This window comes from Belonocnema kinseyi, chromosome 3 (assembly GCF_010883055.1).
Source record: "Belonocnema kinseyi isolate 2016_QV_RU_SX_M_011 chromosome 3, B_treatae_v1, whole genome shotgun sequence".
Classification (NCBI taxonomy): Eukaryota; Metazoa; Arthropoda; class Insecta; order Hymenoptera; family Cynipidae; genus Belonocnema; species Belonocnema kinseyi.
Window position 1 is genome coordinate 57,134,606 of NC_046659.1, and position 12,960 is coordinate 57,147,565.

Below are 12,960 nucleotides of genomic sequence, written 5' to 3' on the forward strand. Positions count from 1 at the left end.
TACATGACGCTGAAACTAGGCATATGTTCTTGTTTCTATGTGAGTTCATCCAGATATGATTGCTAGTGATGTTTATTTTGTTCAAAATTCAGAATTTGTATATTAATCACCAATTTCAAAAGATTAAAAATTGAATTTCAAATCCAAACAAATTTACAATAGAATGCAGAGGATTTAAAGAGAATGATGTACAATCCAAATAAGAAAAGAAAACTTCGTAGAAACATTTCAGATCCCCTTCCATCATTCCGAATAGCATGATCCACTCTTTCTTCTAAATAAGATGTAGTTTTAATGTAAATTCTACCTGCCAAAACATGCCCCCATACACATTTCGCCACACCTGAATGTACAGTAATTAAAAATAACTTTAACTTATAATATATTGTTTTTTGGAACAGTAACAGTACAATCATACCCCGTTTAAAAATCAGACTCGAAATAATACTCAAGTATGTACTTACTTTTAAACATATTTATTATTTATTTATTTTTATAATCAATAAAACGGCCACTTACAGGCTGTTATAATAAAATTCTGGATTTTGAAGACAATGAACGTCATTATTCACATTTTTTTTAAACAACGTTTTTTAACAACAAAATAAAAACAATGCCACTAATGTTCATTCTACTTGACAATAATAATCAACTGAGTTCTTACACGTTCTTTATTAGTCAGAGAGAAATACAACTATAGATATGTTGCAAAGAAAATCACGTTTTTGGAAATACCCAAAAAATAATTCCAAATATAGAAAACTTCTGAAGCACCTTTTGGAGTTCTCTTAAAGGAGTACAACTTGTATTTTGAAATTTTGTTCTGTATCTACAATATTTTCAAAAAAAAAAAAAAAGTTAAAAAAAACAGCCGCAATTTTGTAATTTTTTCCGGATTTGAAAAATGTAGTGAACTGCCCAAAATAATAAAAATTAAAAAGACAATTATACCCATTATTTTGAAAAATACCGGATTAAAAAAAAATCCGCTTTTATGTGAAAATGTTTTTAAACATTTTTTGGCACCCTGTCATAACAATTTTTAGTTTGAAAAGAAGATATATCAAAAGTTCTACGACTTTTTAATAATTTGATCTTATTTTTAATAACTTAATTTGTACGATAGCGACTAAATTATGGAAAATTCAAAGGAAACTATAAAATTTTGAATTTTTGAAGCTGAAAATGTTTAATTTTTAACAAAATCAATTATAGGTTACGCACGTTATACATATTAATTGATTCTATCAAGAGCGTTTAGAATAGTTGAAGCAATAAATTATTCTTTGTATGATCGTTTCCAATATAAAATTTTTCAATAATAATACTTTTAAATTAAAAAAGGACTCAAAATTTGAAGTTGAAGACAGTAAAATTGCTTTAAAAACAATGGAAAATGCAAAGATGGAAAAGGTGTTTTGAATAACTGAAAATTGAATATTATATTTGAAAATTTTAAATACTCCGAATTGAAAAATTAAAAGTTAAAACATAGATATAAAACATTTCATATTTCAGTCATCTAAGTTGAATCACTTTATATCTAAGGCCTTAAAATCAACGATTTAGAAAATAGTTGAGTCTCAAAGTATTTCAAATTAAACAGTTAAAAATTATGCAATCTAAAATCGGAATCGTAGTAACTTCAAAGATTGTCGAATTCCTCTGATTCAAAATATTATAATTTTTATGTGATATTAATTGAAATTTAAAGATCGAAAAACACCCAGGTCCTGGGGGGGGGGGGAATTCAGAGAAATTGGAGTTGATTTAAAAAATGGTGAAGACTAAAAATAAAAAATCTCTATAAACTACAAAATGCTATTGAACGCTGATTTGCACAATGGAATTTCAGGATATTTCATACAGAATAGTTTATTACAGAAATATTCGTGAAGTCCTTCTTACATTTTGGTTCGCTTCTGTCAATTCCATTACAAGAAAGAGCAGAGAAGAAATTCTGCATTTAGAAACGTAGAAATTTAAAACATAAACTGAAAAAATCATAATAAATGATCAAAATAAATTACCTAGAATTCGTTTAATGCCAGCTGCCTCTGATCTGGCAGTAACCAATTCTCGTTCCAAATTGTCCCTTCTTTTATTAGATACTTCGAGTTGCTTTGATTTCTCTGTTAACTGAGACTCTAGGTTAGAATTGGCTTTTAAATTTAAACTCGTCTTGTCTTGAAGTTCGAGCAACTTCTTTTTCTGCTCTCGAACTTCTTTAAGTTCTCTCTTCTTATTCTCAAATTGTGCATCCATGTCCATTTTTTCTAACATTCGACGCGTAGATGTAGACTTTTAACAAAAAAAATTGATTCGTTAATGCACTGCTTGCAACTAGAAAAAATGAACTTTTCTCGCTTTTCTAAAAAACATAGAAAAAATTGCGGTGTCTGAAAAAGCTTTCAGATTTGATATTCTCATGGTAAATAAGTACAAGCAGTTATTTTCCAATTAATTCTTATGGATTCACTTTGTTGACATCGATTAAATTCTCTCGGTATCATAAATGCACGAGATGCATTGTGCTCTTAACCACGAATTCATTAGAAATCACTTTTTTTTAAACTTGTTCTGTCAATTAACAGAATAAATACGTGATAAAAAATCAACTCGAAATAAAACAGCCGGGCAAACTTTTGTGTATATCACGGCGTTGCAGCATGCAGAATAGTAAGCAAAATTGTAACCTCCATTTCGATGCACTTCACTTCCGACGCAATTCACTGATTATGACATTCCGAATACCGCGTTATAATTATTAAATGGCTAGTGGGTTAATCACAAATGCACTTTCATTTACTTTATTTATACTTTGCAATAGTGGGATTCCTAATGAAATTTGTGTTTCAGTGACGGTTGAGAGTCAAACTCCATTTTAAAATAATTTAAAACTGACGCTGCGCTGGTTGAAGCCTGCTCCTTTTCTCCATTGTGATTGGTGGTTTAGAATTGCAGCAAGTTCCTTTTGTACCCAACCGATGGCAGCACGATCGCATTGATTACTGCTGCCCTCTTGTGAATAGAAGTACTGCTAAATATATTACAGTCGGCAAAGAAGAAGCTAGTGGATATTCAACATTGATCTTAATTAGTTTTACATTTTATTTAAAAATTAAATTTGGTGCATTCAGCAGTTTCCCAGTTACTTTAATTAAATAAAAGATTCGTTAGACAAATTTTAATGCAAATATCAGTTCTATTTACGTTTAAAAATATTTCATTGCATTTGTGTTAACAATCGCTTGTAGATTAAAATGATTATTTTTTTAAATTTCTATATGATTTGAATTGTTTGTTAATAATTTAATTCGAAATGTTACAAAATCTTAGATTTCTGAAATTAGAGTTAACTAAAGCTCATTTCCCTTGAAATATATTGTATAAATATTGTCAGTGAAAACAATTACAATGTTTAAGAAAATAATTTAATTGAAAAATAAAAATGATATTAATACCATTTATTACAAATGCCGTCACTAACATGAAAGTTTCCTACCTAAATAAATGCATTTTCAACCAAATGATCGAATTTTCAATCAAAACTGGTTATAATTCAACAATGAACAGTTGAATTTTTAACGAAATAGTGGAATTTTTAATCCAAAAAGTATAGTTTTCAACAGACAAGGTTATTTTCTACCAAGAAAGATGATTTTTATATCATAAAATATGAAATAACAAAATACGTATACTAAAATACTTGAATATTCAACGAAATGTTTACCTAAAAAGATAAATTTGAAACCAAGTCTTAAAGAAAAGAAAGAAGAATGTTTAATTTATGACCGCAAAAAAATGTTTTCATGAATAAATGTATGCAAAATGAGCATGAAAAGATTATAATTAAAAATCAGATTTCCAAACTACCTCACTTTTATGCTTATTAGAGACAACAAAATGACAATGGAAAAAAGAGGTTTTCCTTATGAATATGCTAAGAGTTATTTTAATTGAGTTCAAATAAGTGTACCCTAATTTTTTGAACGAAATATTTTTATTTAAATTTTTGTAAAAATAATGTATTAAATATTAGAAATGTTAGAAATGAATTACATTTTGTTAGATTGTGTCTTTTCCTATTAGTTTGAAAATGTAATAATGTAAATTGATTGGCTCAAAATAACCCACAAAAAAGAAACGAAAAAGAATTTTTAACCAGTTGGATTCATCCGCAAAATAGCAATTTTTAACAAAATAGTACTTAACAGGCACGACATTTAGAGGCGTTTCTAGAACGTCCTAAATATGTTTTTATGGCGTAAGGTTTAAAGGGCGTTCTTAGGACGTCCAAAAAAACGTTCTAAGTCAGGCTAAAAAACGTCCAATGTTTCAAACACGTCCTAAAAACGTGTTTGGAACATTTGATGTTTTTAGAACGTTATTTGTCCTGACCTAAGACGCTTTTAGGACGTTCCAAAAACGCTTTGGGACATTCGGTTCGCACTGGGTAGGATCATCAATTTAATAGATGTATTTTAAACAGTGAAGATTAATTTTTTATCCGAAAAGATGCACTTTTAACAAGAACGTTGCTTTTTGATCAATAAAGTTGAATTTTTGACCAAAAAGTTGCATTTTTAAATAAAAGAGATAAGTGTTTTTAACCAAAAATTAAATCGTTTAATTTTTATTTTAAAAAAATACAATTCTGCAGAAGAAACAAATTTTGAAGAAAATATTTTCCAATTTGTAACCGTGAATTAAAAAAATGATTTTTTTAACAAACTAGTTCAACTTCCAACCACGTATTGAAGTTATTATCTGGAAAATATATATTTTTTGAACGAAAAAGTTATTTTTATACCTAAAGTAACTTTTAAAATAAATATTATAATATTTAAAAATATAATTGAATATTTTACAAAAGTAATAGAATTTTCAACCAAAAGTATGGATTTTCGACAAAAAGTTCATTTTCAAACAAATAGATTAATATTATTTAGTTAAAAAGACGAATTTTTTACAATACAATATAGTAGAATTTTAAACCTGAAAATATGAATTTCCAACAAAAAGTCACTTTTAAAATAAATAGCTTATTTTAAAAGCAAAAAATATGAATTCTCAAAGAAAAAGGTAATAATTGACATTTCAACCAAAAAAGGTTTCGATTAAAAATTAAAAACCTTAAGATTTAACCAAAAAGGTTGAATTTTTAATCAAGTAGTATAATGAGGAACAAAAACAGATTCATTGTCAACCAAACAGTTGTATTTTTAATCAAAAAGTATGCATTTTTCAACAAAGTAGATAAATTTTCTATAAAAAACACACAAGTATCAACAAAATACAAGAATTCTCAAGAAGAAAAGATCAATTTTTAATTAAAAGTATCAATTTTAAATTTAAATTTCCAATTGAAAATAACAATTTCAAACTAAAAACATGCAATTAAAAATGATATTGTTAAATTTTCAGTTGCAAACATTAACTTTTAACCAAAAATTTTTAACCAGAGATAATTTTTTAGCGAAAATGATGAATCTTCAAAATGAATGAACAATTAACCAACAGATGATCCTTTAATCCAGAAGATGAATTTTCTACCAGAAAAGGCAACTTCTCAACAAAATATATAAATTTTTAAGTTGAAAAAGACAATTTTTAACTAAAAAAGATCATATTTTAACAAAAATATGAAATAGTACAATTTTCAATACAAAAATTAATTTTTAGCTAAAAATAAAACGAATTTTCAACCAAAGAGTGAAATCTTCAACAACAGAAATTATTTTGTTACACAAATTGGAGAAATTTTTTTACAAACTAGTTGAATTATCAATCAAAGAATTAAATAGTAGAAATTGTAACCAAACGAGATTAATTACGAAACATGAATAATATAGTAGAATTTCAAATAAAAAAGAACAAACTTTTAACAAAAAATAATTGGATATTTTAATCGTGTCCTAATAATGCAGCTCGCATTTAAGCGAGAAACAGAGAAAAAGGGGAAGGTTATTGAGTAAAAGGGAAAAAAGAGGAGAAAAAAGGGGAATTTATCATCAGGAAACCTACAAAACATTATATAAATTCATAAAGTTACTTATAACGACCCCCCCCCCTCATATTTGTCAAGCTTAGTTTTAGACGCCCCCCCCCCACATGGTAACGTAGTTTAAGGCCGACCCCCACAAACTAATTTTATATATTGATTAATTATCGTAAAAAAGTGTAAAATTTCTACATTCTCACTGTAATGAGAAGGTTAGTTTTATGTGAAACCTGGCAGTCGCGGATTTCTTTAAATCTCCACGTTTCGAGACCTCTTGTATAAAAAAAGGGTTTACGATGGCTTCTGTCTATATTTCGTTGTTGTATACCGTATAACTTTTAAAATATTAATCGGATTAGGTTGCGTTTTGGCAAACGTTTTCAGGGACCAAAAAGCTAGATCAAGTTCGCTAGTCAGTATTTTTTCACCAACGGTTCTGGTTTTAAACACACAACAAAATTAAGGAAAAATAAGCAATTCTTTTTGCAGTAAAAACTATGCAAAATTCGATAAAAGATAAATGGACAAAAATTGTACACTAAAAAAAGATCTACAAATTTCTTATAACCACTGTTTGATAAGAGGCTCAGTTTTTGTTTTATCCGTTAAAAACAATATTAAAAGTACAAATCTTCCTACTGCGTTGAATGGGTCGCTTCGTTTGAAAGTTTGATGTGAGAAAGCGCGAGATAATGAATTATCTTACGCTGCGCGCTCGTTCCCCAGCGGGAACGAAATTTCATGACGTTTTTAGAACGTCCTAAAGAAGTTTGTAGGACGTAAGGTGTAAAAGATGTTTTTAGAACGTCCAAAAAAAACGTTCTAATTCAGACCAAAAAACGTCCAAGAAAAGTTAAATGTTCCAAATACGTCCTAAAAACGTCTTTGGAACATTAAATCTTTTTAGAAAATTATTTGGAATGACTTGGGACGTTTTAAAAGCGCATTGAGATATTTTCGTGCCCACTGGGAATGCATATTATAAATTGCAATTATATAAATTTATTCAAATGATAAATTTTCCCCGTGTAGAAATTATGACCAGGTTCGGGCCGGATTCCGGCAGATTTGCCCTGCTTGTATCCGGCATCTGGACAGGCTGCCCGGTCGGATTCTGGTTGGTTTCGTCACGCTCCGCTGGTCGGATCCCGGCCGGGTGTACCTAGTCGGCTCCCAGCCGGGTTACCCGATCGGATCCCGGATACAAATAGTGTAACCCGGTCGGAATCCGTCCGGTTTTTGACTGGGCTCCTCGATCGCATTTTACTGGAGCCTTTTTACCACAGCGAACATATTCTTCCAACTGGTAGAGATAAGAATCTTTGTCAGCACTTATTTCCAACTGTAAAAAGATGTTGGAATTTTAATTTAAGAACTGCATTCATAATAATAAATATATTAAATACAAACATTGATTCAATGTAAGTACTAAAATATAGGTTATGATTCTTAAGTTTCTGTAAGAAATTGAATTGTAAGAAATTAAAGTTAAATTGCATAACAAATTTACCTTAAGCGTAACTTAGTTTGCATTGCTTTTTTTACAAGAGATAAAATAAATTTCAGGGGTTTTACGTGACATTCTAACCTATAAAACCGGATGAGAAAATTGATTTAACATTAGCGTTGAAGAATAATAATAATAATGCTTACTTGTTAACAAAATAATTCACTTAACTTGATAAATAATCCTCTTGCTCCAAAAAATTGGATACAATTTTGTGAAATTTAACAAATTTCTTAACGGATAACATGGCGACCACCGACGTTTTACTGCGTTTTTAGCATTAAAGACTCCGGAAGTCGTCGAATCGTTGTTCCATTCAAGCATGATAACGTAATTCAAAACCTTGTTTGGAAAAAGTTATCTCTTTTTATTACGTTTTTTGCTTATTCAAGATAATATATAAATACATTAAAAATAAGCAAAAATCGTATCGAAAAAAAATAAGTATAGTTTCACTGGGAAACTATGTTTGAAAATAAAAAAGAAGTTGGTCAACGATTTCGCAGTCACGGCAAGTCTGGGAACTGCAGAACTAAAAGTGGGAAGTCATAATTAAAATTAGTTTAATTTTTCTTTCATAATTGATAAAAAAAATCACCTAAAACACAAAAAATTGGTCTTTCGCCTGTCAGCTATTTACAAACGACCCACTTACGGCAGTCGTTTGTGTATATTTCTTCAGATGTTTTTAAGGTTATGATACTTCAATTGTGCACCATTTTTGGCCTGACTGAGTCCCGGTGGGAACTCGGTCAGATCCCGGTGGGAACTCGGTCACATCCCGGTCGGGCAATTAACAAAAAAGTATCCCGGTTTGACCCGGTCAGATTCTGGCCAGAAACCTTCTTCTCGTCGGGTCAATCCGGGCTATTTCTACACGGGTCAGGGTACCTGGGAATAAAAATTAGTGCAAAATAAGGAGCAAATAATAAAGTAAGCATGAAAAATAAAATTTGTACTTTATTTTGTAATATCTGAACAAGCAGTTCTGGAGAAAGGCACAGAAATAAGTATGATAAACATTTTATATAATAGTGTTGAACATAATGTGGAAAAGTTCACATATATTTCACAAAATGGAGTGGGAAGAACGGGATGTGATGAGAATGTTGTTAAAGCTGAACGAGCTTTAACAAAAGAGGATTCACATGCACCAAATTACAGTTTTTAATGCTTTGACCTTTAATTATAAAAGATATGTGCACAAACGTCAGTAAAATACAAAGCCGACAGCAGTAGCGATTGATAGAGATTATATACTGCCTTGATTTGGATGAACATCGTTAACTGAAAATTGGATAAGTCACCTGAAAGTAGTTAGCGGTAGGCGGCTCAAGGGACTTTTCCGAAATGCAGTTAACGGTGTTCTTCCAAACTACGGCATTATAGGCATCTTAATTTAAAATTAGGTCATTGAAATATTCTAAATATTTGTCATCCCAGGTCGAAAAATAAACACTTGTTGGCTGTAAAACCTTCAATTTCTGTAGATGCTTCTAGTTGTACTTTTTCGTACATTCTGGTAGGAAATTGAAACTACAATGACATAGAACGATATACAATACAATAAAAAAAGAGCACAAAGTTCGCCCCAATAATAAAAAAACTAAAAAAACGTATACTTTTCAGCTCGATTCATTCAAAAGTTTAGGGCCGGCCGAAAACGCGGGATTACTGGATCTCGCGCTTCGCGCTAGTTTATTTATTCTCTGCATTCGGAATACTTTAGTAAAGGGTGTAGCAAAAACATCTCTTTCAAATCTCATTTTTTTATGCATCTTCATATTCTAAGTTTTCTCCGCGATTAAGTACAGTTAAAGATTAAAATTAAAAAATCAAGAAAAGTACAAAAAATTCTCGTCGTGACAATCGCCTGGAGGGGTAGGGATTCAATAAGTAACAAGGAAGGTACTCCAGGTGTCCCTGGCCGATTTGATTCTCCTTGATATATGTTGCAGTACTCCAAAAACCAAGCGAAACATATCTTTTTTATCTGTGGAAAACACTTTAAGGGGGTGAAACAGCCCCTCAAGGATAGGGGTCGCAAGTGTCGATTGTATAGTTCGGTCCATATATTTATAGTTTTACTAAAATGCTTAAATTGTCAGAAGAAAGTTGAAAAAAATATATTTTGTACTTGAGTTAAAAATAAAGTTGACCTGCTTCGACAAGATTTTATTCTTCAATTTATGAGGGTGGCTACCCCTAAAACTTTTTATTTTGTGTTTATGATAATATATACTTTTCATGCACAAAAAAATTGGGAAATTAGTTTTATAACAAAGGAAGTAAAATAGAGTACATCTAACATAAATAAAAAAATTACGTAGGGTAAACCACCCCAAAATATTTTTAAATGCGCTGAAAATTGTTAAATTCATGAGAGAAAAATTTCTTAAAAATTTCTTTTGCACTTGAGACAAAAATAAAGTCAGGTTTCGATAAAAAAATATGTAGCATGGCCAAGCATATTCTCATTACATTTTAACTACATTTTTTCCAATATCATAAATATTATAACTTAAATCGAAAACTGTGATTTAAAGTCCTGAGTAATTACAGCCATAAATTGTAACTGAAATTTTTTTCGATTTGTTTTTTAAGAAGGTTCTCAAAGCACCTATGGCTTTGACAATTACGTGTTTCTGCAAGAATTACCGAAGCAAAAGTCCACCGGATTTTCGAATTTACCTACTTTATTTGCAATATATCCGCTTTTGTGCCGTGCATATTCAAAAAGATGAGTATATCTTGGCTAGGTTAACTAAATATGTACCAAGGACTGAAGCTTAATAATATTATACCTGAGGTGTACATCAAAATAAGAGAATCGGAAAAGTAACGCACATAATTTTTTCAAGCTTTAACCCAAATAGATAGTCTAAAGCTTACATTTTTCCTGTTGTTCCTGTTGTAATAATATTAAAATTTAGATTCAAAATCATCTTTTTTGTCGCAAGATAAAATGTATCACAAATTGTACAATAATAGAATAGCTGACAACGAATAATGACTCCTATCAGTAAAAATATTAAGTAAAGATGATGATATATAATTTAATGAAATTGTAAATTTTATCAAATTATTCCAACAGGAACGACGTGCACGTTTCAATATTCGTCGTCCGCTGTTCTATTATTGCACACTTTGTAAACAATTTTATCCTGCGAAAAAAAGTTGATTCATTTACAACAGATCGCATACCTTAAAATTAAACAAAACTTTGAAAATAATGAGCACAAGATTTTATTATGGTACAACTGAAAAATCCCGAAAAATAAAATTCCCGACACTGTAAAATTCCCGTATGATCAAATTCACAAATAATAAAATTGCCGAAAAATAAAAATACCGAATTAGAAAATTCCCGAATAATAAAATTTTCGAATAATAAAATTCTTGAATAATAAAATTCCTGAATTATAAGATTCCCGAATTGAAAAATTCCCGAATAATAAAGTTTACGAATAATGAAATTCCTGAATTGGAAAATTCCCGAATAATAAAATTCACGCCAGTTTATAATTTAAAAAATTACAATTTTTTATAAATATGTTTTATTGATTAGAAATGCAATAATGAAATTTTTATTTCAATTATTACTAATTCCAGAATTTCGAAAACTGCTGTTTCAATTTAAATTAACAATAACACAGCCACACAAAAAAGTGTGCGAATCTGGTAACAAGACACACGTATTCCTATGGATTTTGGGGCGCTGAACTCAAATTCGGTATCAAAAATCACCCATCACGTCATGGTTGAGCCATAATCTCAAAAAATGACGAAAAATCATGCACTGAGGCAAATATATTTCAAAATAATGCCAGTGATGCAAATTTTCCCTTCAAAAACATGTCGACAACTGTGAAGTATCAACCCTTGCCTGATATCAACTTATTTAACATAACTTTACCCAACAGAACCTGACCTCAGCTAACCTGAAATAACAGAAATTTATTGAACTACACGTAAAGCTCTGGAAGCATATTTTCCCAGTAGAAAATGTGTGCTACATCGAATGGGTCAACCTGAGACTAACCTAGAAATAAATCTAACCTAGCCTAACCTAACCTAAGCTCACGAAACACAATTAAACTGATTGTGTTGTCCCGTTGTGTTTGCGGTACCGTTTGAATCAGCTTGAGCTCAACCTGCAAAGAGGTCAAACCTATCCTAACCTAAAAAAACCTAACCTAACCTAACCTAACTTAACTACGCGTAACACAATTAAACTCATTGTGTTGTCCCGTTGTGTTTGCGGTACCGTTTAATTCAGCTTCGGCTTAACCTACATAAAGGTTTAACCTATCTTAACCTAACAAAACCTGACCTAACTTCACCTAGCCGAATGCAATTCAACCACACGTGTAGCTATGTAAGCGTACGGTTCTCAGTCTTAAATGTGTGCTATATTTGATAGGTTAACTCGATCTTAACCTACAAATGAATCTAACTTAATTGAATCTAACGAAATTTTGCTTAACGCAACAAAACTACTACAGGTGGTTAAAAATTCAGATGCACATTACTCATTTGAAGAAACTTAGACCTATAAGTAGAATTGACCCCATTTCAATTAACCTGACAATGCTTGTATCAATTAAAATGTAGAACTGTAACTTAAACATGCAAATGAATAAGAGTTTTATTCAAAATTTTTTTCTCTGCTTTTCTTAAACTTAAGGGATATATTTATACTATCTTTCGTGTTTACATTGTATCTTGCTTACAGACACAGGCGAATAATGGTAGCAACTAGCGGTTACGAAACTCCAGACATTTACTGCTATTAATGTCAAAATATGAAAATATGCAAGAACAGGGTTGCCAGCGTAATCGGTTAGGTTAGGTCAGGTTTTGTTAGGTTAGGATAAGTTAAACCTCTATGTAGGTTAAGCCGAAGCTGAATGAAACGGCACCGCAAACACAACGGGACAACACAATCAGTTTAATTGTGTTTCGTGAGGTTAGGTTAGGCTCGAGTTGATCCATTCGATGTAGCACACATTTGCTACTGGGAAAATATGCTTTCAGAGCTTTACGTGTAGTTCAATAAATTTCTGTTAATTCAGGTTAGCTCAGGTCAGGTTCTGTTGGGTAAAGTTATGTTAAGTAAGTTGTTATCAGACAAGGGTTGATCCTTCACAGTTGTCGACATGTTTTTGAAGGGAAAATTTGCATCACTGGCATTATTTTGAAATTTATTTGCCTCAGTGCATGATTTTTCGGCATTTTTGAGGTTATGGTTCAACCATGACGTGATGGGTGATTTTTGATACCGAATTTGAATCCAGCGCCCCAAAATCCATAGGAATACGTGTGTCTTGTTACCAGATCTGCACACTTTTTTTGTGTGGCTGTGTAATTTAAAATAAAATATTTCTGGATGACGATTAATTAAATGTGCCTAGTATTTGGAAAAATACAAAAAGCGTTCACAAGAATC

The 12,960-nt window shown here is 30.7% G+C and overlaps 1 protein-coding gene across 1 annotated transcript in view; it reads right to left on the minus strand.

The window, feature by feature from the left end:
- Positions 1-2,890, minus strand: part of LOC117169187 (citron Rho-interacting kinase-like) — a 30,705-nt gene extending 27,815 nt beyond the window's left edge. The window contains exons 1-2 of the mRNA XM_033355414.1: positions 2,697-2,890; positions 2,031-2,301 (exon numbers count right to left, since the gene is read on the minus strand). Of these exons, the coding sequence (XP_033211305.1) occupies positions 2,031-2,301; positions 2,697-2,702 (277 nt within the window). The 5' untranslated portion in view covers positions 2,703-2,890. The remainder of the gene's footprint in view (positions 1-2,030; positions 2,302-2,696) is intronic.
- Positions 2,891-12,960: the final 10,070 nt, after the last annotated feature.